Genomic DNA, 19436 nt, shown 5'->3' with positions numbered 1-19436 from the left:
GCACAGCACCCAGGTGCTCACATCCACAGCTAGGCTTCTTGACTTCAGCCCACTTCCAGCCACCCGGGAAGGACATTAGCTAGAGCAGATGTAGGGACTGGAGCTTCGCCGTTCACATCCATCACCGTAGCACTTAGTAATGGTGGTGAATGCTATGGCATACAAAATCTATGGCCTACATTCTGCTTTCTTTCTAGGCGACTCCACAGGCACTGTGGAAATCAGAGTATCTGTTCTGGAATTGAACTGCATAAAACAGTTTTATTTTTTCCATTTTTGTATCATGGCTGGATTAAGTGCTGGTGCCCAAAAGGATAAAGGAATCCAGTTTTAGTTTTCATTTTTATCATTGCAAATACATTTACATTCTCCTATTTTACAAATGCAAAGAGCAGGCAAGCCACTTTCAATAATTTATTTTAAAATCAATGCTAATGAGGTTATGTCTCGTCAGTGGCCGAGTTTTACAATAAAGTCTGATTTATTTAGAAAAGATCTTTGGTGTAGCTTCCCATCTAATGGTGGTGGGAAGGAGGTGGAGGAGCAGGCACCGTGACCCTCCAACTTCGGATCCAATTTGTAATTCACAGCGGAGTTCTGACCCAATTTACATTGATTAGAATTGGGAGGAAGAGACATCTGGGCACAGACAGCAGAGGTAGAATAAACCCTCTCTGCAAAAGTGCCTAAGCACAGCAAATTGCTGGTCTTTGTGATTCAGTTGTTTGATATCAGCAAAAGAGCTGTTCTCTGTCCAGGTTATCGGGGTGTCTCTAAAACTGAGGACAGGCACGTTCTTCTTTGAATGCTTTTAGTCCTGTGACATTGGTCCCACGTCAGAAAGGAAAAGGATCATAGCAGAGGAAGCTGGGAAGTGGCCGAATAATAAGACAGTGTGCAAAGAATGATGTTTAACATGGTTTGCTTGAGCGTGATCTATCTCCGCTGTTTGATTTCACTCCTCTCTTGTCTCACATCTTTATCCCTCACAGAGAGGTGGGGGAGTGCCACAGGTGCTGTGTGGGAGAGTCTCTACTGCAAGGTCATGCATAGAGCTAAGTGGAGCTGAGTCCTTTTCCCATGATCTTGTAGGGCAGATGTAGGGCAGTACATGTTTTTAAAGATATATCGTAGATTTCGAAGTCCCGGTAATGTGACATTTCCCGAAGTATCAATCCTAATAACAGTATTAATTTTAATTTTGTAGGGGAGCTATATCATTTTGTGTATGAAATGAATTGTAATTCTTTGATGTTATGTTGTGTTTTAACATATTCTTAAGCTGTTTCTTCTTAGTTATGAACTTAGAGTTTACCTCCCCCAGTCTGACTTACCAGAACTCAGTGTTGCCCTATAAACCTTACATTTCTTTAAATATAAGGCCATCTCCTCAAAAGTTCCATTTGGTGGCATAACTATGGGGAAGCAAGAAAATTAAGTGCCTTAAGAGACACAAGGAGGAGTTCCCGTCATGGCACAGAAGAAACAAATCCAACTAGAAACCACGGGGTTGCGCGTTCCATCCCTGACCTCACTCAGTGGGTTAAGGATCCGGCGTTGCCTTGAGCTGTGGGTAGGTCGAAGACAGGCCTCAGATCTGGTGTTGCTGTGGCTGTGGCATGGGCTGGCAGCTATACCAATTGGACCCCTAGCCTGGGAACCTCCATAAGCTGCGGGTGCAGCCCTCAAAAAAGGCAAAAAAAAAAAATCCACAAAGAGAAAGACGAGTATATATGGCCAGAAGAAACTGAGTAGTAGCCCTCAAAATATTGTGTTGCTTTTTATGCCCCATTCATTCTGCGCGTGCGCGCGCGTCTCTCTGTGTGTGTGTGTGTGTGTGTGTGTGTGTGTGTAGAGGGTGATAGTGATGAAAAGGAGGATAGCAAGTGTATTTTCGGATATTTTACTCCACATAGAAAATAGCTTGATATGATTCTGGTACTCGTGCTTTCTTGATAAAGGCTCAATTCCCATGTTATCAGGTAGTATGAAGTCTGGAATGAAACAGGTTAATGAGGGCAAGAAACTTAGGCCAATCATGTTGTGGCTTTGACTGTGTAGACACTTGGATGGAGTTAGACAATAGCATTGACTTAGAATTCATTGCATACCTGCCTCAATTAATTCAAAGACCATTCCAGCTGCCCTCAGGAGCTTACATTCTCATGAACAAGGCAGGCTGAATAACAACAGTAAAAACATACCTGCAAGTCCCAAGTACTAAGAACACAAAATTACATACTTGACCAGCTTCTGTGATAGCTGACCAAAGAATGATACCTTAAGGACTAATTAATCACAGAGGGTTTAAACACGTGCTCAGCTTCACACACACACACACACACACACACACACACACACAAACTCTGGATGCTTACATGGAGGTAAGACATTTTGAAGAAAATTATACAAAGGGGAGGAGAAATAGGGTGTGAGGAAGAGAATTAAGATCCTAGAAATAGGTGTCTAATAATCCAGTGGATTGAAAGGGCCACAAGGGCAGGTACCCTGCCAGTCTTGTCCATCACTGCATCTCCAGCTCCTTGTCTCGCATACAATAAGCACTTAGAAATGTTTGCAAATGAACGAACAGGGAGAGAAGGAAAAGAAGGTCAGTTTGAAGATGAGAGATGATATGTATAAAAAAAGAACATGGTAATTATTGCCTTAAAGAAGAGAGTGTGGGAGTTCCTGCTGTGATGCAGTGGGTTATGAATCCCACCATAGCAGCTCGGATCACTGAGGCGAGAGGCTCGGGTTCAGTCCCCCGCCTGGCACAGTATCGTGTGTTGCTGTAGCTGTGGTGTAGGTTTGCAGCCGAGGCTTGGATTCAGTCCCTAGCCTGGGAATTTCCATATGCTGCTGATGTGTCCATTAAAAAAAAAAAAAAAAAAAAGACAGTGTGATGAGCTCAGAGAAAGATGATTGTCAGTACAAATAACAGACTATGGACCACTAATTGCTAATGCTGATTGTGTCTATCCCCACAGATGAAGAGCTTGGTCTAGAAGAGGATGAGAATGGCACGCAACAAAAAGGAGGTATGAGAGCTTCAAAAATGCACAGGCGCTGGGGAGGACATTCGGGCTTCCCACTGGAGAAAGCAGCTTTCTCGGGCTACAAACATTACTGGCCTCACTAATTAAGAGGGTACTGGTGTGTGGAGCTCAAGAGCCCCAAAGAAGATGACTGAACAGGGAAATAACTTTAAAAGCAGCCACCCTTGGACTTCCGGTCATGGCGCAGTGGAAACGAATCCAACTAGGAACCATCAGGTTGCGGGTTCGATCCCTGGCCTCCCTCAGTGGGTTAAGGATCTGGCATTGCCGTGAGCTGTGGTGTAGGTCACAGAGGAGGCTAGAATCTGTTGTTGCTGTGGCTCTGGCGTAGGGTGACAGCTGTAGCTCCAATTAGACCCCTAGCCTGGGAACCTCCATGTGCAGAGAGTGTGGCCCTAAAAAGCAAAACAAACAAACAAGAGCAGCCACTCATTCTTTGTAATTAATGTTCCCAGAACAGCTTAGGTTTCTCCTAGAGAGGGTGGGAAGCCAAGCCAGGTATTTATTTTTTCCTATCAGTATTTCTTGAATCAGTACAGTGAAAACAGAATTGCCTCATCTCTAAGAGATCGGAGAATTGAGAATGGAAAGAATGGAAATGTCTCCTGTCTGAGAGGCCCCGAGATTGCAAGTTCAAAGGGGAATGGAAATGTGTCAGATCTGAAAAGTGAACGCAGGATGAAGGATAAAATTGCTTGGTGATGCTGACTTCTGATGGCCTGGTTTGATTCCAGGCACATTTGGAAATGAATATGTAACAGGTTTATTGAATACAAAATTACATCTTATTCATCCCAGACTGTTAACCATGCTTCAGTCTGTTAGTGAGCCCATCCTTTCTTAGGTCAGAAGCCCCTCGAAAGCTTCCTTAAGTGGACCAGGAGCCTAGTCTGTCATTGTCTGTAGAGTAATATGTGTTGCAAAGGCCACTTCAAGGACATTCATTCCATCAGCAGAGCCTCAAAGTGGCTGAGTTAGATACTGGCTGACTTTTTCTTAGAGATTCATTGGAAATCTTGAACCTAGAAGTTCCTTCCCTCCCCCCTTCCTGCTTCCTCTCTGTTTCTCCAGCCTCCCCTTTTTCCCCATTCTCTTCTCTCTTCCTTTCCTCGTGCCTTTTCTTCTCTTCCTTATTCAGCAAAGCTCCTTTCCTTGTGCATGCTCCATGAGAAGTGAAGATGTAACAGGTTAAGTGAAGGACCCAACTTCATAAACACCCAGCTTCTTCCTGAGGCGAGGAAAGGCAGCAAAGCGAAAGAAGTCACCTGCCAAAGCCAGAGCAAAAGAACTGAGCCGAGTATAACACAGGATCGTTAGTATAGCTTCAAGTAAGGCTCTCATGACAATTCACCCGTGTGATTAAGTCCATTCTGAAATTTATTTTTGACTGTTCTACTTGCTGTACAGAATTCCAACAACAACAACAAAAATCTGTTTCCTGATTGACCCTTGTCCCACATATGTCTTTTCTCAACCAACTTCCCTCACTGGTTTATGAAAGAAGCATTTCATGTCAGAGCTTGGATGGAGTAACTAGAAGCTTCCTACGGCCAACTTCAAACTCCTTTCAGGAAGCAGCCGTTTTCTGGCAAAAGCCAAAAATTCCATTTCGTACTCCTCCCCTGTCTCATTTCTTCCTTCCACTGCTCTTGCTAAGGTTCAATCTGAAGAGTGAGGAGAGATTTGTTTCTTAATTGTTCTAGTAGCTATTATTTATTTATTTATTTATTTATTTTTGTCTTTTTTTGCTATTTTTTGGGCTGCTCCCACAGCTTATGGAGGTTCCCAGGCTAGGGGTTGAATCGGAGCTGCAGCCACCGGCCTACGCCAGAGCCACAGCAACACTGGATCCGAGCCGCGTCTGCTAGCTACACCACAGCTCACGGCAACACCGGATCGTTAACCCACTGAGCAAGGGCAGGGACCGAACCCGCAACCTCATGGTTCCTAGTCAGATTCGTTTCCACTGCACCACAACGGGAACTCCAATATAATTTAAAAAAAAAAAAAAAAGTGCTTTGTCCTCATGCTTCCTGCCTCCAAAATAGGTGTTAAAGTGCAGTGAGCTCTAAATATGTTTCTATGGTTTACACTTCCCACCAGTTATAATGATTGGTGACTTAGTGATTAAAAAACAGAGGAGGGCTTTTCGCTCTCTCTGCAGAATCTGAGGCAGGAGTTTTTATTATTGGTGTTTACTTATTTATTTATTGAATTTATATAGTGCTTTTTCTACAAAGGAGCTATAGAAACAGCAACAAATATGTAACATCCAAATATCATCACTTAGGTTTATAACAATAAAGTAGAGAGGTCTGAGGGACGGGTAGGCATAGAAAAAGCCAGGAGCTCCAGGACAATATGAATTTTTCTGCAATAGACAAGCTACACATTTTGGTTCACTTGGGCAAGTCAGGTGTCACATGCCATGTGAGGAGGAGAAATATTTTCTCCTAGAAGATCGCATGGCCTGCAGGGTTTACCTTTAAAACCCACATGCTCTTGTTGTTGTTTTGCTTTTTGTCTTTTGTCCTTTTAGGGCTGCACCCGCGGCATATGGAGGTTCCCAGGCTAGGAGTCTAATCGGAGCTGTAGCCGCTGGCCTACACCAGAGCCACAGCAACACAGGATCCGAGCCACGTCTTCGATCTACACCACAGCTCACCGCAACGCCGGTTCCTTAACCCACTGAGCGAGACCAGGGATCGAACCCGCAACCTCATGGTTCCTAGTCAGATTCGTTTCCACTGCGCCACGACAGGAACTCAAAACCCACCTGCTTTCCTTCACTATGCCAGGGATGCTGTTCCCGGAATGCTGTGCTCTTTCCCTGATAGAATTGCTAACATTTTTAAAGCCCAACTAAGATCTTATCAGAAGAGGGGAAGAAGGAATTCAGTTTATCCTGATTGGGTGTTAATGACCCTGTAAGATGTAATTTCTTTTATTTTATTCTGTTACCTAGAAAATCTATCACAGCCTTGTAGTATTGATTGTTCAATCCATAAAGCGCTCGGTTTACAGCTTGACTGTTAGTAACAGGGTTATGCTAATGAGTGACTCTTCAACACCTCAGATTTTCACGGAATTCCAACCCATCAGCCTAACAGTCTAACACGAAGTGTCTCTGGTGATGAGAGCTTATCTCCCTTCCCTATCATGAGAAGGCATGTCCAGGTAACCAAAAATAAAACGCATTCTGTGCCATTTTATGAAAATGACTGGCCATTTGCTTGGGCGTGCCGTCAAATAAAAAGCAGAGCTGGAGGCACAGGTTATCCTCAGATCCATCAAACTCAGCCAAGGAAGATCTTGAAACAGGTTGTTTTTGCTCTGAAGTTGTGGGCAAACTCAGCCAAGGAGGAGCCTGTGTGTCAGTCATTTCTGCAGGGCAGAAAAATGGTTGCAGATGAGCATTCCGTCTCTGAGGCACTTTTTCCACTTTAGTGGCCGCCAATGGAGTGAACAATTACACAAAAGAAACAGAGGGACGCCGCAGAGGTATTTGCAGCCCTTCCTTTTTGAAATCTGTTTCCCAGGACCAAACATGGGCAGGCAATCACCCAGCTCTGATTTTGGCCGACTTAAGCACAGGAGGTGAAAAGGAGGACCCGTGAGTGTTCCTCGCTGTGAGATTGCACTTAAAAACATTTAAGACCAGGAGTTCCTGTCGTGGCACAGTGGTTAACGAATCCAACTAGGAACCATGAGGTTGCGGGTTCGGTCCCTGCCCTTGCTCAGTGGATTAACGATCCGGCGTTGCCGTGAGCTGTGGTGTAGGTTGCAGACGCGGCTCGGATCCCACGTTGCTGTGGCTCTGGTGTAGGCCGGTGGCTACAGCTCCGATTAGACCCCTAGCCTGGGAACCTCCATATGCGCGGGAGCGGCCCAAGAAATAGCAACAACAACAAAAAAAAGACAAAAAAAAATATTTAAGACCATAGCAATTTCAAAACTCAAAGACTAAAGGGCTGTGAAAACAAGAAGCCAATGGTATTGTCCAGTTGCTCTTCCTGTTCTGGTGGAGCTTGGCCAATTTTTTTATGCCTTTCCTTCTGAAATAGTTAATGAAGTATCCAGCTGAGTCTGCTTTAATGGATTGAACATGGTGGCCTTTGCTCGCCTGGCCTACATAGCATTCCAACCGCCTTCCAGGAGGCCACTGCTTTGGCCTTTTTTTGTCCGTTTCGCACCAACCCATGCTCCAGCAAGAAATGGCTTTGTCATCTCCTTTTGTCTTTCTTTTCCATAATCAGTTAAGTAATTATGCCCAGGGCCTGATTAGCACAGTCCTTTGGCTTATCCTAAAAATTTAAACAACATGCTGTATGGGTCACAGCTTCAATTCAGGAGCTACCCAATATCCCCCAAACAAAAACCCAAGATGACATATGAACTCTGAAAAGAACATAGCCAGAAAGATGTCTGGTCCTTTCACCTTAGAACTCTCCACATCATGGAGGCTTATTTTCAAATACTGACTGTGTCAAACAGGAGCACCAACTTAGTCTTAGTTATAGGAGAAATGACCATCCTCAGATATAAAGAATCAGTGTAGGATTTCCCATTGTGGCTCAGCAGTAACGAACCCCGACTGGTATCCATGAGGACGCAGGTTTGATCCCTGGCCTCAGTGGGTTAAAGGATCCAGTGTTGCCATGAGCTGAGGAGTAGGTAAGACACAGCTTGGATTCTGTGTTGCGGTGACTGTGATGTAGGCCAGCAGCTACAGCTCCGATTCAACCTTTAGCCTGGGGACTTCCATGTGCCATGGCTGTGGCCCAAAAAAAAAAAAAAAAAGTTAGTGTAGAATGACAAATGCTTTGCAATAAAAACCTAGAAATGAAAGGAAAACAGTATATTTTTTTAGGTTAGTCTGTTGCCATTCCTCCTATGACGTTTGCTTGCTTGGAGCACAGCTTCCCTTATGTGGGATAAAGAAAATAAGATGCTGCCCTTTTTTTTCCTCTAGAAAAAGTCCCTCTCAGCTCTGCTAGCAATTTAAATGCTGTGATCATACCCATTAGCTTCTCTATCATTGTAATTGTTGTTAATTGTTATAACTGTTTTAGTTATTAGTGGTGTCATTATTGCTCTAGGTCCTCTGTCTGTTTTATGCTGAATATATTAGTGCTTTGCTTTTGAATTACCAGGCTTTATTTAGTGCAGAGTTACGTTTTTTGGAGAGACATTGAGAAATGCTGGCATTAAGCTTTATTCTTTTGTTTTTCATTCCAAATGGACAGACTGGAAAAAAAAATAATTAGATGGAATAATGTCCTCAAAATGAGAATGAGGATGTTTTGAATTAATTAAATGGTCAGAATGCTGCACCATTTCTGATCTCAGACTGCTGCCAGAGGAGTCGAAACCTAAAGGATCCTCAAGCCAACCCACAGAGGAATCCTACCTCTCAGGCTTCCAATTCCAATCTAAAGACATCATCTAAGCCTCACAGTGCTTTCTCTATTCATAGGACATGCTAGGCAAGTTTAGGGAGAAGCTGGACTGGCCCAGCAGAACTCCCAGCCCGTGAGCTCTTCCTGGGGCCAAGCTTCAGGAATAAAGCCCTCCTCGCCCTTACCTCTTCCCTTCTTCAAGGTTTTTGAATAACACCCACTCTTGGTCAGGTTTTCATTTACACCTCAAGCTTCAGAGAAGCCTTCTCTGACTCCTCAGACGAGGTTAGATTTCCTGTGATACATGACACCTCAGCTTCTCCTTGGCAGACATATCACAATCATAAGTAAATAGTTGTGTGACTGTTTCATTGTGCCTCCCCTGCTGGATGGTAGCCCTAAAGGCAGGTACCATGTGTGTGGCCAATGCAGAATTCCCAGAATCTAATATAGTCCCTGGTGCAGTGGGCCCTGTGTACATATGTTTGTTGAATGCTGAGGAATGAATGTAGTGAAGACACACGCACACATACACATAAATGCCAGCCACACACGTTAAACTGGGAGTCTGCCGTTCAGAGTCCAGTCTTGGCCAATTGAGGCATTCATCCTCCCTGATCTCCTTAATAAGTATCTCTCTTTAGATAGTAAGTCCAACTTTTTCCCAATTTTCTTTTTTTTTTTTTTTTGGCTATGCCCACGGCATGTGGACGTTCGAATCCATGCCACAGCAGGGACCTGAGCCACTTCAGCGACAACACCAGATCCTTAACCCGCTGAGCCACCAGGCAACTCCTGTTGTTTTAGAATACCTTTTAGAATAGGTATTTTTCTAAGTGTTCTGCAGGTGCCTTATATAGCCAATATCAAATCCTTTTTTTGGGGGGGGCCACCCCAAGGTATAGGGAGTTCCCAGGCCAGGGATCAGATCCTAGCCACAATGGCAGCTTAAACTGGAGCTGTGGCAACAGTGGATCCCCAATTCACCGTGCTGGGCCAGGGATCGAACCCAAGTCCCAATGCTCCAAGATGCCATTAACCCTGTTGCGCCACAGTGGGACCCCCCCACTTTTTACCTATATACCCAAAGGTACTCACAGTCTATCCCACATCCAGGCACATGGGGAGCAGAACTTCACAGTAACCGTCTGCTCGGCCAGAAAAAGCCAAGATGATAATTTAGTCCATCTTACCATTTGGAAACATCAAGTTATGTTTGAAAAAAATCTATTTTTATAAAATGATTTTTTACCATGTATAAATCCATGAAGAATATTATATCAATATACTTTTCATTCCAAACTTAGCCAAAACCTTGGGGTGATTAATCAACTCCATTACAACTAAAAATGAATTGTATCCTCTGGGGAAACCACTTTCACTCGCCAGGGACCGATATTTTTCTATTATTTCATGCACTGATATCTCTCCCCTAAATAAATAAATAAATATGCCTTGTCTTATCAGTAATTAGCATTTTTTTCCCCAATGTATTTTTTTTTTCCAAATATGTTCCTAACTCCAGGGCAGAATGTTTCCAATGTAGTTCTTATTTGCTGCCCTCTGTTGTCAACTGCATACACAAACACTTTCTGTGTAAAGAAAACGTGCCTGAGTTTCTTATATGCTCAACATTTTTACTCTTGTTTGCAGTATCTGGATCTTGACCAAATAGCTCTGTCTCTTCTGTTTTGTGTTCTTTAAGATTTCTACTAAAGTTCTTTTTCAGATACATACAGGGATTTTGTTCCCCTGTGCCTTTATTCTTTGAATCGCTTGTAAGTTAAGAACAAGGAGTGAAAAGCAAACATAGCCAGGACCTCTGTCCCCCTCACAGCGTACTTGTCCACCTTCTGTTCCCATCCTCAGCCACTGGCCGCATCACCCCTCACAGGAGGGTCAAGAACAAATGAAGGGAGGAGCTCCTGTCGTGGCTCAGTGGATAACGAATCCAGCTAGGAACCATGAGGTTGCAGGTTCGATCCCTGGCCTCGCTCAGTGGGTTAAGGATCCAGCGCTGCTGTGAGCTGTGGTGTAGGCTAGTGGCTACAGCTCCGATTAGACCCCTAGCCTGGGAGCTTCCATATGCTGCAGACGCAGCCCTAGAAAAGACAGGAAAAAAAAAAAAATGAAGGGAAAGGTGGGAACTGGTAGAATCAGGTCCCCACAAACCACTTGAATTTTAATTAGAACCCAAGACTCTTGATAACTCCCGTCCATAGGAATGTCGTCTTTCATGGGTGCTTTGCACACAGCACTCATATATAGCATCCTCAAGCACAGGGAGCACTGCCACTTAACCCCCAGCCTAGTGGGCATTAGCTCTCCTGCCATTCAAATCCCCAGATCCTCTCCCACTTTGTACTCTAGTGTTTAACCTTTCCGGGTAGAAGAAGATCAATACAAATTCTTCATTGTTAAGAATCGATGACTGTCCTGTGGCATCACTGCCATCCAGTCTTGCTGAGGAGCCCAGTAAATCTCTCCAGCTGCTTCTAAAGCTTGGTTTGTCGTCTTCGGTTGCTTTCATTTTTAATGCAGATCACTTTGGTTTCTGTTCCCCTGGGGGCTTGCAGATAAATCTTGGCAGACATGTTCAGGGTCTACAAATGAGATGCTGGAAAAGGGCCAGCCCACCCAGAATTTAGTTGTAATGGATGAGACACCCCTGTGGTTCCACTTAAAGACTGGGCTATTCGTTTCCACATTTATTGGTAATTACCTCATCTAGTAAGTACCTGGGTGGGAGGTACCAGGATAAAATTCCTGTGTAACAGGGGAGGCTAACCTGTGAGACTGCATCGCAGATCTGTGCTGGCTGACTTCGCCTCTCTTATAAAGAGGCAGAAGTTGAAGACTTACCTCATGCCTTCAGATGCATAATAAAAAGAAGCACTGGATAGTTTGGATACCCTGGATGAAGCAATTCTGGCAGAAGAATCTCTTTGTGCTGCTTACTTGTAAACCAAGTGAAAAATGACCTGCCTGATTTTCTTTTATTAATAAATGAATGTATTTATCATATTATTGAATAGCATCCGACTAAAGGTGATCTGTAAATATTTAATGTTAGTTAGTGATCTTCTCCCACAGTACTTTGCTCATGCTCTGTGTTGGGATGTATCTCATCCCAAACCCCTGAATCTTAGATTTCCTAGGGGGCAACGTCAGAACCTTGGTTTCCATTTGCGGCAAAAACTGTGGGCTCCATAGAAAGAGTCCTTTTAACTTTGATTTCTTCTCTCTTTGATCAGTGGACTATGCCAATTACTACCAGGGCCTCTGGGATTGCCATGGTGACCAGCCAGACGAACTGTCCTTCCAACGGGGTGACGTCATCCGAATTCTGAGCAAGGTAAGGATGAGAATGTGGGACTTGGATCAAAAGTTGATTTTCTCACTCTCGAGGAGGTAGTTACCATAAGCAGAATTACCCCAGAATGTCATGCACTTCTCTTGTGTATGTTACATGGCTCCCTCACACATAAATTCCCGTGGCTTTATAATTGTTAGGGAAATTTTTAATTGAAAATTCAGATGCAGGAACCAATTTTCAAATGAAAAAAATACAATAAAGTAGATGTAATATTAAAACTATGCCAATCAAACTTTGATCTTTCTAAAAAGGTCTTGTGGTGCTTAAAAGGCCATCACCACATACATAATTTATTACCATATAATACTCTTGAAAATATTTTAGCTAGGTCAGCCCCCTTCTTATTTCATTTATAGATAAACAAGACTGTAATATAATTGTGTATGGGGGGAGGAGTCAGAGCTGGTGAGCTCCATTGGTTTGAGCAAGTGCTGACAAGGCCAAGATAGAGAAGCCAACCCACAAGGGCCAGCTAACTTTATTTGCTTCCTCACTCACAAAGTTGACCCCGAGCCACAGCTAACCATCTCACAAATGATACTGTTGAATATTTTTAAATGGGCAAAAAAAAGTAGAGATTATTGTAGCTCCATCACCAGTGTGAAGAAGAGTCAGAACTCACGGGCTACTTACGGTTTGAGAGATGAGTAACATCACCTTTATAAGGAAAGACCACACAGGAGCTCCCGCCATGGCACAGTGGGTAAAGAATCCAGCTGGAACAGCTTGGGTCATTGTAGAGGTGCAGATTCAATCCCTGGCCCTGGAACCTCTATATGCCACCAGTGCAGCCTTAAAAAAAAAAGAAAAAAAAAGAGTGAGAGAAAGAAAGAAAGACTGTACATATTCTGTATAGGTGGGCTAAGGAAGTAGGTTCTATCCCTGAAAAAAACTTGTTAAAAGATTATTGAGGCAATAAATACTGACAAACCCATTTTTTTAATTTTTAAAATATTTGTATTAAAGTATAGTTGATTTATAGTGCTGTGACAAAACACGTTTTTTTTTTTTTTTTAGGGCCGCCCCGGAGGCATATGGAGGTTCCCAGGCTAGGGGTCGAATCGGAGCTATAGCTGCCAGCCTACACCACAGCTCACGGCAATACCGGATCCTTAACCCACTGAGCGAGGCCAGGGATGGAACCTGGGTTCCCCATGGATACTAATCAGATTCGTTTCTGCTGAGCCACGACGGGAACTCCCACACGCATTTTTGAAATAGGCACAATTTGCTCTTTAATCGATAAGTATGTGACCTCCATAAAGAAAAATTGAAAACCCATTGGGTTATTAACCCATCATTTGCCGTTTATCTTTGTTCTGTGAACATCACTACCTTGGCCAAGTGTTTGTCTCAGTTTGAAATATACCATAAACTCCTTAGAAAACAGACCAGAGCTGACCAAAGATACCTTTTTTTTTTTTTCTTTTTAGGGCCGCACCTATGGCATATGTGGGTTGCCAGGCTAGGGGTCGATCAGAGCTGCAGCTGCCGGCCACAGCCACAGCCACAGCCACAGCAATGCCAGATCCAAGCCACATCTATGACCTATGCTGCACTTCATGGCCATGCTTGGATCCTTAACCCACTGAGTGAAGCCGGGGACCAAACCCACATCATCATGGATACTGGTTGGGTTCTTAACCCGCTGAACCACAGCAAGAACTCCACCCAAAGGTACCTTTTAGCAGTTCCAACGAGTCCCCTTTGAACTAGGACCAAATTCACACCCAACCTTTTTCAGATGCAGGAGGCCTGCAATCTCTGCTGCGTGAGATCACAGCCTTCTAGTGATTTCCTCCAGACCCCTAATTCAGCACCACCCCAGTACCATTCGGGTGCAGCTCCAATACACCAAGAATAAATTGGAAGCAAAGAAGGGAGTGGACATTGGCCTGATTGGTATTTCAAATGCCCGAAAGCAAGGTTTGCCGTGTAATAGGATTTGTGTACATTACCACGCTGGCATTACAGGGGTAATCGAGTTATCCACTCAGGTGTGACCAGGCCTCTGTTTGCCCAGAGCCTGCAGGTGAACAAATTAACTGTTTACATTGTCTGAGGTGCCTGCAGCAGGAGGGGGGGAGAACAGAGCCAGACTGTCTGCTGGCCTTCTCTCGGTCATGATTATTTTGTTGGTTTTGCATGTCTTTTGCCTTTGTTAATGGCTTCTCACTGGGGGTCCCTTTCCTCCATTTAGAAGGGGCTGTGCAGTGACTTGCCCTGCAGTACAGACCTGTCTGCAGTCACCAGGGCTGTTGTATTTTGAAGAGATACCAAAGAACCAGGGGAGCCTCCCCAACCTATTTGGTTTGGGCTTTTTTTTTTTTTTAACCCCTTCCTCGCCTCTATTATTAAAGGCTAATACAGCAGAGTTTAATTCAGGGGGACTCCCTGGCTGCCTTGGTTCTGTTGGGCTTCTCTCTCCAATTTCTGGAAGGCCCCCAACCTGTTGTCATACCTTACCTTGGTAGTAGCACACTTCTTACGCCCCAAAAAGTACACCAGCTGCCTCCCTTCTCCGTTGCTCATTTCTGCATGTCAGGAGAAGAAATGAGAAGCTAGAAGCTTCACCGAAGTTTCCCTCACAAAGCTTCATTTCAGTTAATGTTGGCTTGGGGAACATTTCAGATTGGATTTACCTTTATTATATTACTTAACTCAATAAGAGCCCTTAGACAGGAAGGAACCTTAAAAGGCCACCCAATCCATTCCCTTGCCTCTAAGAAGCACAAATGAACCATTTCGGACAGATAGAAAAGGGGATTCCAATACCCATTATCAGCTGTCTGTCTATTCAGATGTTCAGTAACTCCTAATCTCAGGAATTTTCTCTCATATGAATCCTAAATCGATTCCACTTTAAGCCCCAGCTAGTTTCCTTTATTGGCGTCAGTTACACTCTGCAGCCTGCCTCTCACACCTGCAGGGACAGAAAGTACTAACCCAAGTTGAGGTTAGTCCAGAAAAATGGTATCTAGAAATCGCCGCTTTACTTTTCTCTCCGGTCAATTGAACATTAGTTGGGCAAGCAAGGCCCGCTGCTTAGAAACCTGAAGTCTATTTCCCTGAGAAACACAAGACAAGATGCAACTGGGTGCAGCTCAGCTTACCTGGACCGGCTTCCTTACCCATAAAATGAGGGAGTTGAGTTAGCCCTCTGAGGTTCCTTCCACCTCAGACGTTCCTGGTCTAAACAAACATGGTGAGGCCGACACTGCAAAACTGCTGAAGAAATTCCGCCCCAAAAAAAGTGTCTTAGCTTTCACTATTTATTCACATTAAACAAACCAAATGATTCTAAATTCTTTTGTTTGGGGCCCTCATAAATGTGTCTCGCTTCCCCCTCTTTGTATGATAAGAGAAATATTCTGGGACAATGGGGGATGGGGGATTGTGGGTGGCAGTGGAGGACAGGAAGTGGCCCCTGGATGGGGAGTTGGGGGACTAATAGCTTTATTCTTAGTCTCCTGTTGCTCCCTGCCATCCACTTCTTTCTTTCTCTCTCTCTCTCTCTTTGGCATTTACTTGCATTGATTTGCTTTTAATTGAGGTATAAGTTGATTTACAATGTTAGTTTCTGGTGTACTGCAGAATGATTCTGTTATTTTATATATAGCATGTATCTGCTAATGCCAAACTCTTAGTTTCTCCCCCCCCCTTCCTGTTTGGTAACCTTAAGTTTGTTTTCTATGCCTGTTAAGTCTGTTTCTGTTTTGTAAATAAGTTTCTTTGTATCATTTTTTTAGATTCTACATACTAAGTGATATCATATAACATTTGTCTTTCTCTGATTTCCTTCATTTTGTATGATAATCTAGGTCCATCCATGTTGCTGCAGATGGCATTATTTCATTATTTTTATGGCTGAGTAATATTCCATTTTGTGTGTGTGTGTGTGTGTGTGTGTGTGTACGTATACGCATGCACACACCACACCTGCTGTTTCTTAATAGTTGCCCAATTATGACCCAACCCTGAATTCTAGAATCCTAGGGCAAAGAGAAACTGTTAGGGTCTAGGAATGACCTCAGAAAGAAAGCTATTTACCCTTTTTTTTAAAAAAAAAGGTTTTTTCCAGAGAAGATGATTGGCTAGGTAAGAAAGCTACACCCATAGATTAACCAAATGCTGGAGTTCCTCAGCATTTGAGGCTCAGCGGGTTAGGAACCTGATTAATATCCGTGAGGATGCAGGTTCGATCCCTGGCCTCACTCAGTGGGTTAAGTATCCAGCATTGCCATGAGCTGCAGTGTAGGTCACAGACTTGGCTCGGATCGGGCGTGGCTGTGGCTGTGGTGCAGGCCGACAATACAGCTCCAATTTGACCTCTAGTCCAGGAGCTTACATATGCAGCAGGTGCAGCCCTAAAAATAGAAGAAGAAAAAAAAAGATTAACCAAATGCCCGTCACCTGTCCTATTCTTAGGACGGCAAGTTGTCAACAGGCGGGTTACTTACGTAACCCTGAACGAAGTCACTTAATCCTGCTAATCCTCAGTTTCCTCATCTGTAAAAATTGGGGTAATTTCTATTTATAGGGGGTTATTATAATGCCTCCATCAGAGAATTTGTGTAAAAAAAAAAAGGCCTGGCATCTAGGAAATGATAATCGTTATTATATTCCCTCTTTTCCACTAACAATAAAGTAAATATGGGGGGAGTCAATGTGGGGTACATACTAGGAGTTCAATTATTAGTGAATTGAAAGAGAAGTATGTAGCCTGTCCTGCCAAGAACTTTTCACAGAGATGTTCAAAAGGACAGAAAGTCCTCACTTTGAAATAGGCCATCTAGTGAAGAAGCCTTACATGGAAATGCACTGTGGCTGTCCTGGTGTGAGCCGGTTCTCACTGACAATTGATCAGCTACTCAAACTTCTTTGAGGAGAGGCCAGGGCTGCATATCCCAGCTCTGAAACAGTAGCCAATGCACAGTCAGCAGGACCTCACCCACCTCCTCTAACACATTCATCCACCCGACGCTTTCAGCACTAAGTTTGGGTCTCAAAATATATTAAAGGGAGATTTTAATAACAGAGCCGATCTGTGCATCCAGGGGATGTTCCCACGTTCCTTTTGGGCCCAGATATTTCGGAACAGCTTTTTCTGATGCAGACTGAGCTCCACTTCCGCCTGGTGCAGGGGCGCAGCTCAGGCCACAGCGGGGTGTTTAACGCTCTTCAGTGGCTCCAGATTGTGGCACTAGCGCAGGTCCCCTCATACGTAACCGATGGCTCCTGAGAGCCTGGCTCCAGTAAATTACTTCCCACGCTGCCTGCGACCACCGCAGAATTCAAGTCTGAATAGAGCAGGAAAAAGGTGTTTGAAAGGCCTGTTCACTCAGCTGCATTTTAATTTCCTTTTCAATCTTGTCCCAATTAATTTCACAGAATTAATCTCACAGAAGCAAACTCGGCAGCACTGAGGCTGCGGTTTTAGTGTGGCGGTCGCTCTGCCTGAACATGAAATAGGAGCTAATATAAAAATCCATCTGCTATGTTTGAAATACACGCCGGCTGCTGCTCAGTCCTGTCTGACATTCCAAACATCAACAGCGGGGAAAAGTGATTTGGGGGTTAGTGGCCATCAGTACTTGGCAGGGGTTCAACAACAGGTGTACTCCAAAAATCCATTCAGCCTGGGCACCAGGCATGACAGGCAGGTGCTGAATCACCCTCCGTGCAGGAACATTGCACCCCGGCTTAGTTCCTTTTACCTGAGGATCATAAGGCCCTTCTGTGGACCCACACTGCTGTGGGCATTGATTTTAAGTGAGAGAAAGGGAGGTTAAAAAGTCTCTGTTTGATAAGACAAGCCACCATTTCCAGCTTTCAGAAAAATGACTCTATCTCCCTGGCTTAAAGGTCTCTCACTTGGGAACCTTTTTCTAAATAATAAAGGTGTTCGTTCTACTATTTGAGATAACTTAAATAAATGCCCATTTAAAAATTAAGCCTCCTGTTCCAGAAGTAATTGATAGTGGCAACATGAGCTGTCCAGCAGATAAGGGCAAATTAAAGACAGGGAGGAAGAGAAACTCTTTCTCAATTGACTCGAAAGAAGAGAGGTCCCTGAATGAGGTCTTGCACTTGAGGTAAACAGAGTCAGAAGGTGACATCTCTTGGACTTACATTGTGCGCCTCATGAGTTGGCCTGGGTCTTCTCCAGGGTTTGTTCAGCTACTTATTTGCATGGAAGTCAGCCTTGCATCAACAAGCCGGGGCACCACATAAAGTTTCTACTTACATGGTGGCTCAGCCAGGTTAGGGAGATGGTCTCACTGCCCAAACACACCATAACTTCGGTTGTCTTCTCTGCTGGTGCAGTTGATAGAAAAACAGGGAGCCTTGCAGGCAAGGTCAAGTTCAACACTGAACACATGATGCTGTCAGATGGCCTCCTGTGGATGAGGATGGACTGATTTCATCATCCTGGGTGACATTTAGCTTCCAGCACCGGGTTGGAGCTACTTAAACTCAGGCTAGAGTCTGGCTCCAAACCCAGCTGCTAGCTCTCTGAATGCAACAGGCCTGTGCCCAGCACGCCTGGACAGTGTTAACAGAACACCGTGTTTCCATATCTTTAAAGCCCAGTGTTCCCCACCTAGTCCTTCCCAGGACACGGAAAGAATGTGGACACTTCCCTCCCTTGACCCCCCATCCCCTCCAAAAGAGATTTGTATGTTGTAAAAATTATCTGAATGCAGCCCGTACTTCCTCTTTTAAGTGTGCTTAGTTGAATGTGACAACAGCCCTCATAAAAACAGATAAGTTAATTCTTTCAATTGCTTTAAATGAAGGACTTTTTTTTTCTTTTAATTTCAGGGCTCTGAGGGAAAGGAGGTGTTTGGTGACATCTAGTGTCCATTTAGGACTTCCTCAGGCACCATTACCCTCTGCTTGACTGAGTGGGGGATGGGCAGGGTAACTGGGGAGGTAATTCAGGGGTAGGAAGTAGGGGGAATACAGGCCTGGGGCCCAGGCTGCGCAAACATGGTGATGAAACTGATCAATGCCTGCCAAAGAGCTATCATTCACCTCTGACCTAACGGGGGGGTGGGCAGTAAGGGGGGGGGGGGTACCATCAGAAAATATCTTTTCTCATTTATGATGATACAAAAGAGAAGCAGAAGCTGTCCCTATCACCCCATTTCATGTTAACAAGCAGGTCAACACTGCGCTGTGATGACGAAGACGATGATGGTGGTGTTTTGTCTCATTAATAACCCCTATGGGAGGCCACAGAGTTAGGAGGATGGGAATGGGATTTGGGGTCAGCTGGAAGGCAACGGTCATACACCGGTCAAATTCAGTGGAGGCCATTCCTTTCCCCCAGACAGGAACCAATCGTCTAGAACAAACCCTGGCAGCCTCATTCCTTCCAGGTAATTTTTATAAATGAGAGGACACCCATTCTAAGAGAGGACAAAAGGGAGAGGGTGTTTGTGTGTGTGCATGTGTGTGTGTGCGCGTGCGCACGCGCATGCATATGTGTGCATATAAACCTGCAAACAAGAGGCCTGACTGCATAGCAACCCTGTCCTCTAAACCCTGGCCATTTATTATAAAACCTATCTTTTTTAAAAAAGAGAATAAAATTGG

General features: G+C 44.3%; 1 protein-coding gene and 1 long non-coding RNA gene across 2 annotated transcripts in view; one reads left to right on the top strand and one right to left on the bottom strand.

The window, feature by feature from the left end:
• SKAP1 (src kinase associated phosphoprotein 1) overlaps positions 1–19436 on the top strand; it is a 308294-nt gene that overhangs the window by 272715 nt on the left and 16143 nt on the right. Inside the window, exons 10-11 of the mRNA XM_047758216.1 lie at positions 2991–3041; positions 11713–11813. Coding sequence (XP_047614172.1) covers positions 2991–3041; positions 11713–11813 — 152 coding nt within the window. The remainder of the gene's footprint in view (positions 1–2990; positions 3042–11712; positions 11814–19436) is intronic.
• Positions 3455–18375, bottom strand: LOC125114763 (uncharacterized). Its single transcript, XR_007131897.1, has 3 exons — positions 18082–18375; positions 12468–12626; positions 3455–4324 (listed from the first exon to the last, which is right to left on the bottom strand). It is a non-coding gene; the product is annotated as an uncharacterized LOC125114763 (long non-coding RNA).

The sequence above is a fragment of the Phacochoerus africanus genome, chromosome 14 (assembly GCF_016906955.1).
Source record: "Phacochoerus africanus isolate WHEZ1 chromosome 14, ROS_Pafr_v1, whole genome shotgun sequence".
In the NCBI taxonomy this organism is placed as follows: domain Eukaryota; kingdom Metazoa; phylum Chordata; class Mammalia; order Artiodactyla; family Suidae; genus Phacochoerus; species Phacochoerus africanus.
Note: the sequence above shows the minus strand (reverse complement) of the source record. Positions and strands in the feature narration are given on the sequence as shown.